The sequence below is a fragment of the Pestalotiopsis fici genome (assembly GCF_000516985.1).
Source record: "Pestalotiopsis fici W106-1 unplaced genomic scaffold PFICI_Scf_9, whole genome shotgun sequence".
Lineage (NCBI taxonomy): Eukaryota > Fungi > Ascomycota > Sordariomycetes > Amphisphaeriales > Sporocadaceae > Pestalotiopsis > Pestalotiopsis fici.
The window spans coordinates 2,250,163-2,266,333 of record NW_006917099.1 but is presented as its reverse complement, the minus strand read 5'-3'; the positions used below and the strand labels follow the sequence as shown (position 1 = coordinate 2,266,333).

The 16,171-nt window shown below is 49.8% G+C and overlaps 6 protein-coding genes across 6 annotated transcripts; 1 reads left to right on the top strand and 5 right to left on the bottom strand.

Annotated features, from left to right (window-relative positions):
* Positions 1–147: 147 nt before the first annotated feature.
* Positions 148–2,284, bottom strand: PFICI_12111 (uncharacterized protein; the record flags this gene model as incomplete). Its single annotated transcript, XM_007840692.1, has 7 exons — positions 148–546; positions 619–1,286; positions 1,343–1,438; positions 1,502–1,676; positions 1,732–1,783; positions 1,842–1,918; positions 1,973–2,284. The coding sequence occupies 7 exons, from the start codon at positions 2,282–2,284 to the stop codon at positions 148–150; spliced, it is 1,779 nt and encodes a 592-aa protein (XP_007838883.1).
* Positions 2,285–3,069: 785 nt separating this feature from the next.
* Positions 3,070–5,582, bottom strand: PFICI_12110 (uncharacterized protein; the record flags this gene model as incomplete). The annotated part of the gene is made up of 7 exons (XM_007840691.1): positions 3,070–3,471; positions 3,564–3,769; positions 3,825–4,090; positions 4,152–4,385; positions 4,451–4,506; positions 4,609–5,227; positions 5,476–5,582. 7 exons carry the CDS (start codon positions 5,580–5,582, stop codon positions 3,070–3,072), a joined length of 1,890 nt encoding a protein of 629 aa, XP_007838882.1.
* A 1,144-nt stretch (positions 5,583–6,726) lies between these two features.
* PFICI_12109 (uncharacterized protein) lies at positions 6,727–7,722 on the top strand (the record flags this gene model as incomplete). Its single annotated transcript, XM_007840690.1, has 2 exons — positions 6,727–7,633; positions 7,691–7,722. 2 exons carry the CDS (start codon positions 6,727–6,729, stop codon positions 7,720–7,722), a joined length of 939 nt encoding a protein of 312 aa, XP_007838881.1.
* Positions 7,723–7,946: 224 nt separating this feature from the next.
* Positions 7,947–8,880, bottom strand: PFICI_12108 (uncharacterized protein; the record flags this gene model as incomplete). Its single annotated transcript, XM_007840689.1, has 5 exons — positions 7,947–8,204; positions 8,287–8,448; positions 8,506–8,559; positions 8,623–8,693; positions 8,805–8,880. 5 exons carry the CDS (start codon positions 8,878–8,880, stop codon positions 7,947–7,949), a joined length of 621 nt encoding a protein of 206 aa, XP_007838880.1.
* Positions 8,881–10,083: 1,203 nt separating this feature from the next.
* On the bottom strand, positions 10,084–11,330 carry PFICI_12107 (40S ribosomal protein S1; the record flags this gene model as incomplete). The annotated part of the gene is made up of 5 exons (XM_007840688.1): positions 10,084–10,227; positions 10,299–10,800; positions 10,874–10,899; positions 10,979–11,063; positions 11,317–11,330. The coding sequence occupies 5 exons, from the start codon at positions 11,328–11,330 to the stop codon at positions 10,084–10,086; spliced, it is 771 nt and encodes a 256-aa protein (XP_007838879.1).
* Positions 11,331–12,770: 1,440 nt separating this feature from the next.
* On the bottom strand, positions 12,771–13,259 carry PFICI_12106 (uncharacterized protein; the record flags this gene model as incomplete). The annotated part of the gene is made up of 2 exons (XM_007840687.1): positions 12,771–12,850; positions 12,929–13,259. 2 exons carry the CDS (start codon positions 13,257–13,259, stop codon positions 12,771–12,773), a joined length of 411 nt encoding a protein of 136 aa, XP_007838878.1.
* Between the last annotated feature and the right edge of the window lie 2,912 nt (positions 13,260–16,171).

The following is a 16,171-nucleotide window of genomic DNA, read 5'->3' as shown; positions in this document are numbered from 1 at the left end:
TTGCGAATCGCCGATTACCATAAGATAATAAATAAATGGTCATGTTACCATTCAAGATAAGTGAACATGTAGTGCCATATTGAGGAGATGACCATGATTCTATTCCCAGTCTAGATGTTCATATGGAATTCCAAATTCGTGCCAAGCTTATGCCTCTTCGGCCTGGTCTGTAGCCTTTGTTTCCTTCTTCTTAATGTTGATCCAGCCCATACCAAACGATGATATCAAGCCGACCAAGGAGCACGCAACGAGCAGATAAAACACCTTGCTAATGGCCAGCGAGTATGCCAGAAGCACACCGTCGAGCTCGTCGCTTCCAGCCGGGACAAGTGCACGCACGGCGTCAGCACTGGCACCCGCAGCCAGAGCCGCTACGGACGAGACAGAGGGTGCATAAGTTGCGAGCTCGGATACCAGTTCGTTTGTGAAGATGACTGATCCCACAACAACCAAGACGGCGCCCGAGAAGTTTTGACAAAATATCAAAAAGGCCACGCCAACGGGGATCTGGTGAGCAGTGAGCACGTTTTGCACTGCTATCAAGCTCTAGCACGCCATGGATGTTAGTAAAATCGAGTTAGGACCCAACACGAGGGCTGAGCAGGATGAAAAACTTACCATTTGCATACCGAATCCCCTACCAAATCCTAAGAGAACCTGGGTACCTGCCCAGTACGCCGTAGCCGTCCATGGTCTATAAGTCGACACGAGACCATTTCCAATAGCACTGATGCTGCCGCTTGCCACCGAGAATGGAAGATAGTATCCTACCCGCTGCACAAGCGCTCCAGAGATTAGAACAGCGAAAAGCTGACCTAGAATGCTGGGCAGCATGTCGACACCGCTCATGGCCGGTCCCTCTCCCCTCACACCCTGGAAATACAGGGGCATGTACTGTGCCGCGGTCAGAATGATGCCCATCAAGGCCATGCCGTTGATGGTGCTGGTCCAAACGACGCGTTGCTTGACTACGGCTCCGGGAATCATGGCGCGGTCGCCCGCGCGGCGCTCCCAGAATGCAAAGATGACGGCAGTCACACCGGCGCCGACAAATAGGCCAATGACCACCGAACTATTCCATGGGTAATTATTACCTCCCCACTGCAGTGCCAGGAGAAACATGATGGATGCGGGTGCAAAGAGACTGAAGCCAATCAGGTCGAGCTCGGGGATCGTCTTGCGGACCAAGGCCAGGGTAAAGGGTGGTTTGACTGTGAGATCAGGTATGCTCAAGAATACCAGGATGAGACCAAGGGCACCTCCAATGGGAAGATTTATGTAGAAGCCTATATAAAGTGTGAGCCTTTTCATTCTGAAGCGAGAGGAAATTTTCTCTACTGACACCATCGCCAAGTGACATATTCTGTAAAAGCGCCTCCAATCAAGGGCCCGCAAATGATGCCCATTTGGCCGACGCCTAGGAGCAATCCAGTATAGACTGTTACCGGATGTCAGTCGTCTTCCTCTAAATATCATCGTGAACAAGTTAGAGTTTGCTTACAGGCCCGCTTCTCAAGAGGGACGGCGCCTGCGACAATGGTCAGGCCACCGTTCATGAGGCCCGAGCTACCGAGACCGGCAATGGCTCGACCGCCTATAAACATGGAAGACGAATTGGCCAGACCGCATATGAGAGACCCGACTTCGAATAAGAACAGGAAGATGAGATATGTCCACTACAAGAAGATTAGTCTCACATAGATGTCTGTAGACAAGATGATTGCGACGCACTTTTGCTTTGAAAAAGGTGTAGAATTTTCCCGTCAAGGGTTGTAACGATGCACTAGAAGAAAGATTAATAAATTTCAATCGTGGTGTCATAGATCAAGGGATAATGTTACCTAGCTAATTGATATGCTGCTGTATACCATCCAATATCTGAGAGAGACTTGAATTCGCTCGTAATGTAGGGAATGGCCTGTGCTTGTCAGCTCCCAGATTCTTGACCGTAGTCAGCCCTCTCGATACTCACGGTGGAAATAATACTCGTATCGAGTCCCATGACAAAGCAAGTAAGTGCTACACTGCACATGACGACGAGCAATTTGACCCCGGTAACATACTCCTTGTTTTCGTCTCCTGCGGACTCGTTATTGGTCGGCTCGTCTGGTTGTTCTTTTTTCTTTTTTACCACGTCCTTTTCGTGGGATGGAGCATGCGACTGTGTATCCGTTTCATCGTCTTGCGTCCTGGCCGTTGTGGGCGGCGCCACGGTGGTGGCAGATTCGAGGCTCTGGACCCTTGTCAGGGTCGAGTCGTTGTCCATGATTGAGCGGTTGTCCATGATTTATCTGTTGGTGTTTGTATGTGTATGTGTGTGTAGTAATCAATTCAAGATTTTATCCTTGACCCCTCAAAACATGGGAAAGGAAATAGAGAGAAAGAGTCTCGTCTGTCTCTCCTCGAGACCCCCGCTCTGTACACTTTTGTTGTTGTTCGTAAAAGAAGACTGAGACAATCAATCAATCGTGTACGACCCGGCCCCGGGCAGCCACCTCTTCTTCAATCCTCCCTACGTCCTTGACGGTGCTTACGCCGGAGAAGAATCCGAATTCCGCAAGTTCCACTTTGAATCCTTCGGCACGGCCCCAAGGCACCACCATCCCATGGCTCAGTGGAATTGGATGGCAAAGACTCCATACCTATTTTGGGAGCTTAGACGAGTCGAGTCGGTCTCCGGAGGGGTGGGTGATCCAAACATTGCATGGTCACAATGGAGCACCATCTACAGACAATTTTCCTTTTTCGAGTATTACTATGTAATGTTGCACTGACGTAGTCAGTACCCATGGCAGATCACCTGCTCGGGGTATACTAGATGGCTCTTTAGCACCTCTCTTTGGTAGATTGTAGGATCAGCTCAGACATTTTCACTGCCCCTTGGATCACATCTTCCCCTCCACACATTGGCTCAGGTGGGAACTGAATGTGCATGTCCTTGTCAAATGATTATCCATGTCCATATTTCCATAGCAATGTTATGTAAGTAAAATAAATCATGATGCAAATCTATCTCTGAACGCCCTACTTGCAAAGCCATTTCTATACCATGTACCCACAATGCCCATTCTACAGTCCCGGTGCACCTCCCCACGAGGTAAACATGTCTGCAAGCCACAAGTCGTCTGTGAAATCCATCAACATGGGATCAACAGCCTCTGGATTTGTCCCCATGGTAGACGCAGTAAGATTGCTGTTGTTATGCGTTGCCGTGACGGCGCCTACTTGTTCCAGAGTAGCAGCCCACGCAGGAATCGTCGACCTTAGGGACATTGCAGCCTTTGTGAAGATGTCATCCTCGGAAGCGTCCATGCCGGCTCTGGCCACAATGTGCATCCTGTCAAAGAGCTTGGCCGTCTCTTCAAGATAGTATATCACGTCGGCCGTTTGTCTGGCGGCAGCACGGTCCCAGCCTGGATCGTCGAGCAGGGCGAGACGGTACAGGGCTTGCGTACAGTGCGCGAATTCAATCTATTTCATCGCAATGTTAGTAATATGATGAGGGAGCTAGATGGCGAATATCACTCTCGTTTCGATTAACAATATGTTTCACTGATACTTACCAAACCCCAAAATGGTAGACCAATGTATTCGGCCGCGTCCAGAGCCATGAAGCAGTCCAAAAAGTTCTTGCATGAATCTATACATGCGTGCAAGTATTCTCGCCGCTTAAAGTCTAATGGCTTGAACGGTTGCGTCGACGTTTGCTGGAAAATGGCTGGTTCGTAAATGACTATTTCGGTGCTGTGTATGTGGAGCTTGACGAGAGCTGCAAATATTTAGTTTACTGTGAAATCGGCATTGGCGGCCGGCGCTCTACTCACGATTTTGCAAGATATCTGTTGTTACTGTGCTCTTGACCTGCTGTAATGATGCCAGCAGTGCTTTAATGTGGAACATTGTTGCAGTGGCTTCCGAATCCTCGGACCTGGTTGTGAGTTGGGTGCTTTCATCTGCAATGGCGGATATACGGATGAGAGTAACCAGTATTCTGTCATTGGCTGCCTCTGACACCTCCCACAGATGATCCATGTATTTCTCCATGTGTGGCTTCCATCGGACAGCCTCATATTTCATATACGTCGATCCACTAGAAGAAAGGTGAGTTGATTTGGACTCTCTCCACATGCCTCGATATCAAGGGCGCTTACAGGGTCGTAGTAAAGTAGCAGCCTAGGACTGCACGCCTCTCCTCATTCGTGCGAACCTTGCTACTGGCGGCTTGGCCAGGCCGGGGAAAGGGGTATTGCTTGAAACAGCTCAGATTCGGATTCGAGAGCACGTCCTCTCGCGATTTTCTGTCAAGACGGAGGTCCGACACCAATGCCGAAGCCATGCCGCAAAATGCACACATGAAGGGCCTCCCGACCAACCAGTGGACAGTCCTATCATCCAGTGATTAGTGTAAGTTTTTATGTTATTTCAGTGGGAAGCATTCAATATCTCATACCATCCCATGTACGCCAATATACCCAAGAGAAGATCAATGCTTCTCTCACACTCGACCTGTCCGATATCAGTACGGCTGCTTTTCTTTTTGTGGCCCAAAAACAAAGCTCTTCTGTCATTCTGCAACAGAAAAGACGTTTAAAATTCCAAGAAACATACCATTATTTGATTTGATAAAACTTCCCGGGCTAGTTTTCCAAGTTCGTGTTGCTCTGTCGAAGATTTTGTACACAGCGCCCTGATTACCAACCAGAGAAACGGACGTTCATGCTGTACTTCCTGAGCCGTGGCCGAAGGAGGAATGTACAGAAACGGGTTATTCTTCATGAAAACCGTTCGAAATTGATGCAACATGGCCTCTGCCATGGTCGGAGAAAGCTCAGCCATCCGAGATGAAGGTGTCAATGGATCACATGCCGAATTGACCGTGGTTGCTGGCGTCACCGCCATCTCTTGCCAGTTTGGATTGCTGGTGCTGGCAACGGGATGAGATGTTGTATCACCATACGCTCTCGGTACGGCTTCTGGCTTTCGTGGCACGTCTTTGCTCCAGTTTCTGGGTATCCATGGATGTCGGCCATCCGTTTCGGAGGCTGCTTCTGCTGGAGCAGCCTCTTGGACCTTTTGAGCATTGTGTGACTGGAGCAACGCGACTAGATCTTCCAGTCTGTCTTCAAGCCTTGCTCTTTTGGAGGAGGAGGAAGACGGCGTCGCCTTGGGAGCCTGCCGTTTCCGGACAGCGACAGATGGTGTACATTCTTTCTGAAGGCGATGACATCTATATTGTGTAAGTTGCAAGGCGTTTTGGACAAGTTTATCAGGGAAATATTTCTGATTTGGTGTGGTCTACTGTAGTAAACATTTCGGGTGCGTATTTGGATTCTCTGAACTACAAAATTGGGGCCATTCGCATTATACTTTGGATCTCGTGTCCAAGTGAATACATGGTGGCCTGATAGCCTCCACGTACGCTTATCGTGACCAAACTTGGATCATTATATCGATATAAAGAAGCCTCTGACATACCTTTCACAGCTTCCTACTGCACGTGGAATGCATCGAGTCTTGGCCTTTGAGCAACCAGTACAAGCATGACCATAAGGTGCGGATGTGGAGCTTTTGCTATGCTCCATGCTGCTCTGACGAAATCCCGAACAGGGTAAGTGGTGGTGGTTACATGGAGTAAGTTAGGGGTTCAAAGCCGAGCGGGTGGCGACCAACCCTCAATCCCGACAATTTGTAAAGTGACGATGTATGCCAATAGTTCGGATTTGATCGATCGAACCACTGAAAGGCCATGTGTAATCTTGCGGGAATGGGAATTGGAAGATCAAAGCAATACCCAAGGGAAGGGAGGGCCAGCTTGGCGGATTTTGCTTGCTAATATCTGAATTCCGAATCAAGACGGATTTCGTGGCGGAGTAGTTGAATTCCGCCGGAGCTACGACGGAGTTTAGTGTCAAATCCTCAGTATCGTCTGGCACTTGTCATGATCTTCATCTTCAAGCAGTAGCGCAAAAGTCAATTTATAATACTCATCCAGATGACATTAAATGGAAACAGCTTCTAGACCATGGATTATATCGAGTTCCTATACTAGTGGCATTCAACCTTGAAGGATGTCATCAACTAGCAAAACGGTCTTGGATAAGTTTTGTTTCTAGAAATATATCCTTGGCTTGCCCATACATCTTGAACAAGTCTCCGCTGATAGACATGCCTCTATACTTGTAAGCAACATACTCCAAGGTATATAAAGAATTGTGAGATTGCTCTGTATGAAGTACTGCCTAATGAGCATGGCAGTGTCTTTGAAAGTGACAGACAGGTATTTATTCTCAATCTGTAATGGACAAGCTGCGATTCCAATCACAAATCCTGAAAGCAATGAGCATACCAAGTTTATAAGTACTGATACCCCAATAGAAAGACAGGGACAACATATCAAGTCAATAAGTCCAACTAGACGGATGGCCTGTCGAGTTCCATGCACCATGTGCCGTACAGTATATTTGGTACCCGAGCCCGGGATAGCGGTAAATGACGTAGGTTCCACCAGTGAGCTTTAGCGCATTGAAGATTATACAGCTCCGCCATCGCTTTCAGCACCCGCCCCAGAAAAAAAAATTCCCGAAAGGGGGACGAATTGTCAAGGAAACTCACGATAGCTTCAGATCGTGGATAGAGTGAGTGGGCCTCTGTTTGCTTAACACTCGTCTTGCTCTACGTCTTCCTTCTTGCTCTCAAAGAAAAACCTCGACACACGAGTCCAGCACAATGGCACCCTCTCGGGCCATGCAGCCTCTACAGGCTCTGCGCCAACTCTCGCGGGCAACGGCGGCCACGATAACGACTCCTAGGGCCGCCTGCCTCTACTATTCGACCAAGCGGACCGTCGATCTGGCATTTGACCACCACGCCCCCGAGGCGGGCCGGGAGACGCGCGGGGCCACGTCGGCGCCCATCATCTTCATGCACGGGCTGTTTGGCAGCCGCAAGAACAACCGGACGGTATCCAAGGTGCTGGCGCGGGAGCTGGGCCGGCACGTGTACGCCGTCGACCTGCGCAACCACGGCGACTCGCCGCACGTGGCCGAGCACAACTACAGCGCCATGGCCGACGACGTCGTCGACTTTATCGGCCGCCACGGCCTCGAGGACCCGACGCTCATTGGGCACAGCATGGGGGCAAAGTGCGCCATGGCCCTGGCCCTGGCCGAGCCGCGCCTGGTGCGCGACATCGTGAGCGTCGATAATGCGCCCCTCGATGCGCAGCTCGGCAGCGACTTTGGAAAGTACATTCAGGGCATGAAGCGCATCGACGCCGCCGGCGTGACCAAGCAGAGCGAGGCAGACAAGATTCTGGCAGAGTACGAAAAGGATCTTCCCGTGCGCCAGTTCCTGCTCGGCAACCTGCACCGGCCGCAAGGGTCGACGCAGCAAAAGTTCAAGGTGCCGCTGGGCATTATTTCCAAGGAGCTCGACAACATGGGAGATTTCCCCTTCAAGGACCCCGAGCAGGTCCGGTTTGAGAAGCCGGCGCTGTTTGTCCGCGGCACCAAGAGCAAGTACGTGCCCGACGAGGCGATTCCGCTAATCGGCCGTTTCTTCCCCCGGTTCCAAATGGTCGACATTGATGCTGGGCACTGGGTCATTTCCGAGAAGCCCGAGCCATTTCTGAAAGGTGTGTCTTGAAACTCTCTCTTCATATTATATACAAGTCACTGACACGATCATGTAGCTGTGATTGAGTTTCTGACGCCAAAGGAATAATCATAATAGGGTGTAGAGCTACGGATACGGATACCACAATTTATAGAGAGATACCCAACCATAGACATGGAAGAAACATAGACGCTCGCGCGGGTCCCAGGGATATCAGCCGCGATGAACAAAAACAAAAGTCGTATACACTCATGGCTCTCGAAACCCAAGATCCTTCATGTGCTTCGTAGCTATTCGTCATCCTTCTAGCGCTTGCCGAGTTTCCATCTTGCTCAGCAAGGGCAAGCAGAGGAGTAGTCGGAACCGAGATTGCCAATACTCAGGGTGCCGTTATTTGCATTGGGCGGCTTAATCAGCTCTGGCTTCTGGGCAATACGATCCACCACCTCGATAAACGGCCGGCGGACATTTTCTCTCGTCTTGCTGCTGACTTCACAGAAACCTGCCCCCTGAGCATCGGCGTAGGCTTGGCCTTGTTCTTGGGAAATGACACGGCCACCGGAGGCGTCCTTGTCTAGTTTGCTTCCAACCTACAACATGTTTGCATTAGTCTATCACGGCTATAGTATATCGACGAGAGCAAAGGTTATGAGAGAAGGAAGAGCAACGTACAATGTACAGTACAGCATCTGGGTTGGCATTATTTCTCGCCTCTTCGATCCACTTGTCCATGGCCGCAAAACTGGATCGACTCGAAATGTCATAGACAATGATTACACCATGAGCACCTCTATAGTAACTGGTGGACAAGGTGCGAAAGCGTTCTTGGCCAGCCTTGTCATCAAGTCAGTGACTTTACTCAAAACAAGTTCTTGAACAGAGACGACCCACCGTATCAAAGACATTTAATCTGTACGCTTTACCTCTAACTGATAATCTCTTGGTCTAGATGGAAAAATGAGCAAATACGTTCAAGGAAATCAAAAGTACTGCAGTGTATTGCCTCACCTTGAAGTCTATCCCTATGGTAGCCGTAGAAGTATCCGGGTCAAAGGTATCCTCACAGTACCTCATCAATACTATAACATGTCAATCTCGTCAGTCACAAAAAGGCTATTATTCCAAACATGGTCCGGGCAGTGGCAAAGCTCGTGGTGGCGCATGATAGACTAGATAGAACAACCACTTACAAGCGCTCTTGCCGGCGCCCGACGGCCCAATGATGAGGACCTTGAGCACGGGCAACGCCTCGTCCGACGAGGCCATGATGCGCGTTGTCGTGGGCGTCGGAACGCCGATAAGAATAGCTGAAAACGGAAAAGAGGGTCTGTATGTTGAACAGCAGGCGCAGTCTTTTGGGTCCGTATCATGTGAGATTATAGAGAGAAGCTTTGTCGAAAAGAAAAATCGGGTATAGTTTTGTTTAGGGTGGTAGGAGGCTGAGTTGAAAAGCAAAGACGTTTTCTCGTCTTGTTCGTCCGCCTTGTTTCTTTCCCGTTGCCTACTAGGTATGCGCCGAACAACGGTGTGGGAGCGCTAAATGCTTCTGCAAAGGGTCTTTCTCTCCTCCCTCCACACACACACACACACACACACACCACCCCCCAGTAAGCTTCTCTGTTTTTAGCTGGTGCCCAAGATCTTTGGGGAATCCCTTCCTCGAAAATTGCCGCCTAATGTTGATGAAACACCCAAATCCTATTTAAATACTTTGGCGTCGAGACGAGAAAATGTTATGCATAAATTCTCCCAACAAGGTCTTGTCACCTTGGTGACGTTGAGATTCAGTCATGGGTCTTGTTGGTGCTTAACGCGTGATCCGCGGCCGATAAGGCTGACCGTCTCTGTGCGTGTCTCCATACCCCATGGACATGATCCAGCGAATAGAATACATAATTTTGCTGTACAACGACCCAGTCAGTGATATGACGATACAGTGATAAGATACACCACGACGTCAGAGCAAAACTCGGGACACACGAGGTCGTCATTACTGGGCAGTATAAAAGTCGGACTGGAACAATATTTGACATGGAACACACAGCTGGTCGTGCAAAAGAGACGAATATTTCACGTCTCTAGGTCGTGATATTTACCAACTTGGACACCAACAAATTCAAATGTCATCACGTCTTCATGTTACAGGAATACATGGTAGAATATTTTCAATTTTACCACCCTAAAACCACACCATTAGATCTTTCGGTCATATTCCCAAGATTTATATCGAGGGCAAGGTGGTATTTGGTATCCACAGGCGTCATGGCATTCACCGTAAAAAGAGGCTCGAGGTCATGATCTCATAAAGCAGACTTTCCCATTTTTTTTTCTCTTTCATGAGAGGCCGCTTTAAATCTCGCGGCTTACCCATAGCCACGCCAAATGCAAGCAGAAGTGAGACCTAATATGCCATTGCGGGAAAAACCACACGCCGTTCCATGTCCAGAGTACTCATTCTCATTGTCGCATTTAGACCTCCTCAAGCACCCGCTCCTTGAACTCCCGCTCAATCTTCTGGCCGTCCTCGTTTGTAGTCGACTCGCCGTGCAGGGCCAGGAGGCCACCGAGGTCGAACTTGGGCGACTTCAGGAGCTTGACCTTGCGGATGTGGACCTAATCAACATTGTTAGCAAGAGAGCAGAGACAAAAGACCAATAGTTGTAGGGGGTTTCCGGGATACGCACGTTCTGGAGGGGGTAGATGCCCTGGGTGGCCTTCTCGATCTCGCGACCAATAACCTCAGGGATGAGCTTGGAAACAAACTGCTGGAGAGTGCAGCTGGCAGCCTCACGCTGGATGATCTCAACCATCTTCTTGCGGATGGCACGGATCTGAGATGATGCAGCGTAGGTGGTCTTGCGGATCTGGTTGGGGCGGCGCTTGGTGAAAGCAATGGCAAAGAGGCGGAGGAGGTAGTCGTCAGAGGTCTTGATGGTGATGTTGGCCTCAATCAGGGATTGCCACTTGCGGACGAGCGATCGCAGCTTGTCAGAGGTGAAGTCGAGACCGTGGAAGTTGGTCAGGCAGTTCTTGCCCTGGACCTCGTCGACACGGAGCTTGATCTTGCGGAAGGAGTGGTCCTCGTCCTTCTGGAGATCGGCCAGAGAGACCTCGACGATGCGGCCCTTCAGAGCATCGTTGGCGTTCTTGAGACCGGTGGTTCTGTTGACCAGGGTCTTACCGACACTAGAAAGAAATGTTAGAAACGAGTTCTGCGCGTGAATATCCCCCAAGTCGGGTATTGTAGAGGCGGTCATACTCTCGGATGTTGAAAGGGGCCGGTGCCTATGTAATCGAGTTAGCTCTCATGCCCCGATTGAAAAGTCATGTCCACGACCTCGTGGAAACTAGAATCTTGACGCACCTTCAGGGAGTACCAGTCCTTGCGGGCGAAGGGGTCCTGGGTCTTCTTCTTGAGACCCTTCTTGCCCTTGGACAATCTCTTGTTCCTATTTGATGCCAGTAATTAGCATCCGAATTTTTTTTTGTTCCAATCCGAGCACCACAAGACGACAAAGGAACGGCGGGCGAAGATATCAACGGCGGTTTGCGATTCGTGCAGGCTCGAGACTGTGATTGCGTCCTATAACTTTCGAGGTCGCGAGATCGGCCAAAGGCGCCATCGAGGTGAATGGAGTGTTTTTTTCTTCCCGCCGTCCAGTGTCTGTGCAAATGTGCTGAAAAAAGCAATCGTGTACTCACTTTCCAACAGCCATGATTGCGAGCAGTCGAGTAGCCGCGCAATATCTGGAAAAGTCGAGATGGTTGAGGAAAGCCGGTTGGTGGTGGTTGACTTTTCGAAGGAGGGTCAAGTCAAATCTCAAGGCCAAGTCGAAATTGTGAATTTTCTTGGGGCGGGCGGCTCTGTGGGCTAGGCTTAGGTGAACTAGAATTAATCAGGGCCGGGGTTTAGCCGCACGTGCCAGTCAACAACTTTTTTATTTTGCGTCCACAGAAGTGACGGAGGTGCCAGATTCTGCCAGCTGCCAGCCAGCCAGGGCCCATTCGACCAAGAGAAATCTGCCCAGCATTGTGCTGCCTCTGTGCACTAACATTGCTAGTACCCTCCTGTACCTTTGCCTCTTTTGAAAATAGCCAATGACGACAGGATGCTTCCAAAATGGTTGAAGATCTCTGAATGATCGACTGCGGCTCTTCTCAAAAGTCTCAACTTGCAAGATATCCTTGTCCGAGTTCCGGCTTGATGCATTAGGCCTTCCTTTTTGTCGGTGCTCTAGTCGGATCTGTTCCATTCAGGACGACTATAGCTTGTTGGCGTCATTTTATGATCAAGGACGATAAACACCACACAGTATCGTCAGTGACGTCGCTCAGCACTAGTAGAATCGTTCAAATACCCGAAGTACGCCAATATGACACTTAATCGGAAATATCTATCAAGTGGTTAATGGCAGCCGGGACATCAAATCATGCAAAGCATATGCAGACGAGCCGAGTTGAAAAGGTATTGTATCATATTTTCTTTTTTCTTTTTTTGGTGTTAAATATGTTATACTATTTATGCCTAATATTGTGACTGGAAAATTGGCCAAATTTATATGGTCACTAGGACTTGTAATGACGGCCATAGGATGGATGGTCATGCTGATGTGTGGCCCTTTTCTTCTCTTTCAATCGCCAGGATATGTCATCCTGAACTGTTGTGCTGCTCAGAGCCACTTCCAGATTCCATCACATAGTGATATTATATCCTTGGCATGTTGCGCTGCGCATGTGCAGTCTTGTTGCGCAGCAACTTTCATGCTTCCTCCTTGTGTATACCAAAAGTCAAAGTTGAAGCTGGTATCTTTGAATCCTTGAGAGGCTCGACGGCCGCATGTGTTGAACGCCGTGAGCTATGCAAAAAAACGCTTCCCAAAAAAAGTCCCAAACTCCAAGCCATGATGTGTCGCTAATAAAAAGGCGCCGCCGAATTATCGTCCGTTGTTGTTGTTGTTGTTATGGTCGCCAGGAGCATCGACAAGTTTCGCCGTCTCTCGCCTCTCGCATCACGAGCAAAAGCTTCAAGTGAAGACGGAAAAAAGTATGTATACTTTGGTGGCGAGTGACTCGGGGAATTAAAACAAATAAAAGTGTTGTGTGTGTGCGTGTGTGGTGTGACAAGTATACAATATCAGTCATTGATATGCATGGGCTCAAGGCATTTCCTTGCCATCCTCTTGTTGCTCAGCATCCCAAGCATCAAAGTTTGGAAAGCTAAAATAGCATGCGGAATCTATACAAGTATGGTCAGTATATGTGAATGATATTAAAGGTAGGTAGTCTTGAGGAGGCACGTCATTGTAGGACTTACATGGGCTAATATTGCTCCGCAAAAGTTCCCTCTTCTCAGCCTCTGTAAGCCCCGCCGCCTCAAAGTCCGAAGAGGCAAAACTCCGAGTCGAGTTTGGTGATGAGCTCAGTACGGCAGCGTTGGAGACGGCTACACGGCTCAGGATTTCCGTGGCTCGCCTGCTAGAGTTGGGACTCGCCGTGACTCCTCGGTAGGCGCTCGACGTTGTAATGGAAGGCTCTGTAGCGCAAGCCCGGAGTAGTTGAGGTCGCCGCCTGCTGCTGCTTCTGGCACTCGGCCTGGGTGATGATTCTCTCCGCGTAAGCTGACGCGAGTCTCTTAATGAAGACATTGTATTATATAGATGTGTATGTCTGTCAAGGTGTTTGTTGTTTTGTGTGTGACCAAGTTTAGTTGGAAAGAGTGTCTTCTTTTAAAGTGACAGCTCTTGGCGCTTTTTGCTCTCACACAAGTGGCGATACGAGAGTTTGATAGGCTTTGTGTTTTTTAAGACCTGCTTGTGGCTATTTCCGAGACAAAGTTTTGTTGGACAGCGAGAGATATTAAACTCAAAAGCTCAATCAAAAGTGATGGCAAGAAAGAAGATAGTGAGGAAAGTCATCAGTGTGCGTCCAAGGCTGCCATGGCCCAAGGTTTATGAACGAGGGTTTAAGGTATGGACGGTCGGCCGGTACGTAGTGTCTGTCTTGTCATCCATCCCATCCCATACCATCCCATCCTTGGTATCCGGAGACCACCCCGCTAACCACCAGGAGCAAGCGGCGGCCAGGTACCCGCCCCAAAGAGGCGCCAGCGACAACCATTTGGCACCTCATTGATACCCATACCTCTCCGGTGCAGCACTAACAAACGTACCACGACCTCTCGAGACAAGACTGTTCTCGGAGCAGGACATGGCATGGTGCCACATGGCAATATCCAATAAACGGACGGGCGACGGAAGGGGTGTGGGAATGGGGCCCTTGGCCCAGGGGGTAATTCCCAATAGAGCCAAGCAGGCGAGGCACCCCAAGGGCACCTCTGAGCTGTCGTGTACAATCTTGTGTGGTGGGCATCCGGCATGTCGGGCGTACATACATACATTACACACATAAACATGGGTAGTAGGTTACAGAGTACCTGCCTACATTACCTTGGCTGGCTGGTGCTGCTGGTAGCGTACCAAATTATGTACATTATAATTTATTATTCACCCATTGATCAACACCCCCTACCTGATACCACCACCACTGACCACCCCATCTCCGGTACACTTAGCATCAGGTTCCTGGGCTGGACGCTGTTCTGTCCAATGTCTTTCCTGTTGCTTGGTGTTACAGAGCATTGTTGGTCCTTGGTCCAGATCCGGGGCCCAGTCGCATTGTCTTGTCTCTCTTGCCCTGCTGACGGGTGTGACGACGACGTTGAAGGGGAACGGCGGCCTTGCATATTTTTTCTCTTCCTTCCCTCTTCCCTTCCCCCCTCGCTGCCCAACCCACTTGCTTTGTATACGGTACCCATTCAGAAAAAAGAGGCGGCAACCCCCGCAAGGGAATGGAATGGCGAACTTCCATTGAAGGGTTCGAGGCAATGGGGTGGGGCAAAAATTGAACACACGGTAAAAAAGAAAGATCTCGGCCGTCTTGGACTCTTCTCATCAGCCAACTAGTCCGTCTTTTCTGTACCATGGTAACTTGAATTGTCCTAGGTAATAGGTAATCAGCAACAATGGTGACGGGGAACATGGACTTTGGGCCCCGGTCTCTCGTGGCCAAACTGGGCAAAAAGAGGGCAACAAGAACGCTAGAGGTAGAGAGAGGCCCGAGTGGCCGTCTGTGTTTTTTCTTGACATTTGATCGCGGGCGGGCAGCAATCCATAAACAAGGTCATGCTTCCGTCCGTCCACTCTCACTTCATCCATTGCCCGTTGGTGAATCCATGATGCCATCATCGTCGACCCCGTTTCCCGTGACCCGTCCACGACAACAGTTGTTGGGGTCCTAGCTTTTTCTCGGGCTCCCCTTTTTCGTCTCGATTCCTTCCTTTGCTTCTTCCATTGCTTCTACGACAGCATGTTTCCTTGTCATGATCCTTGGAAAACGGAGAGGGGCAAGGAAGCTATACACTATACACCTGCAGCCGAAGCTCCATCACTGCGCGTTCACTTCGGTTCTACCTACACTAGGTCGAAAAGCACGGGTCTTTATTAACACATGGCCCCGGAAAGGGCAGAGAGGGCTGACCATTTTGACTGAATACTGCTTAGCGAACTGGCACCGACTACACAGGATTAGCTCCAGTACCGTCCCAGTTGGAGACATCACGGACTCTCTTCCGCGCCCACCGCCTCTACGGACAGTACTTGCATGACAGTATTAGTGGCCAGAAGCAGTAACAGCAAGCAAACACCTTTTTTCCCTCTTGCTCTGGAGCATTCATCCATCATCCAGCAGCAGCAGCAGCGGCAGCAAGGCCCTGACGCTTGTCTTGTTCTGTTCTGGTTTCTAGAATTTCCTCGAAGGCCTAATGTCGGTCAGGAACCAGACAAAGAAGAAGCGGATCACGAAGCAGTTTCCAGCCTAGTCGCCATGGCCACAACGCACTTCAATGCCGTCTTTGGCCTGATCTCTCTTCTCGTGACCAAGTCAAGCCAGTCCACTATCATCCTTTGACTCCTTTTTTCTTCATGTCTTTTTTTTTTTTTTCCATCTTGTTCTCTCTGGGGCGGGCGGGGAGTGGAGGAAACGTTGGAGACCCGTTCCAATTCACAACACGAGCGCCGAACAGCAGACATGTCACCTTAGCACTGCTCACCGGTCCGTACGGTATTACATACTGAAAACGTATGCTACGTTGGTAGGCTCCTTTGTGTGTTGGGTGGGCATGCCGTCTGGCTGGCTGGCTGGCTGTAAGAAAAAGAACTGGTCGCTATTCGTTCCGTTGCTGCAGTCTCCGAGTCGCCGAACCAACGGGCGTCATTGCCGATTTGCCAGTGGTTATCGAGTCACGAGTAATACTCTACATCTGCTCCAATAACCGAGCGTATGACAGGTGTTTGCAGTCCATTTGCGACATTTTTTTTTTCTCCCTCTATTCCGTGACAGGCTCCGGCTCATCGCGTTCAGAGCGCTCGGCCTTGGCTTGCCCAGAGAGCCTATGTTCAGCTTTGCCTACCTACTGGCCTGTCTGCTTACTTACCGCAACTTATGCCCCATTGAAACCGATACATGGTGCAGCATAAGTGGACAGCTCACGACGCTTCAG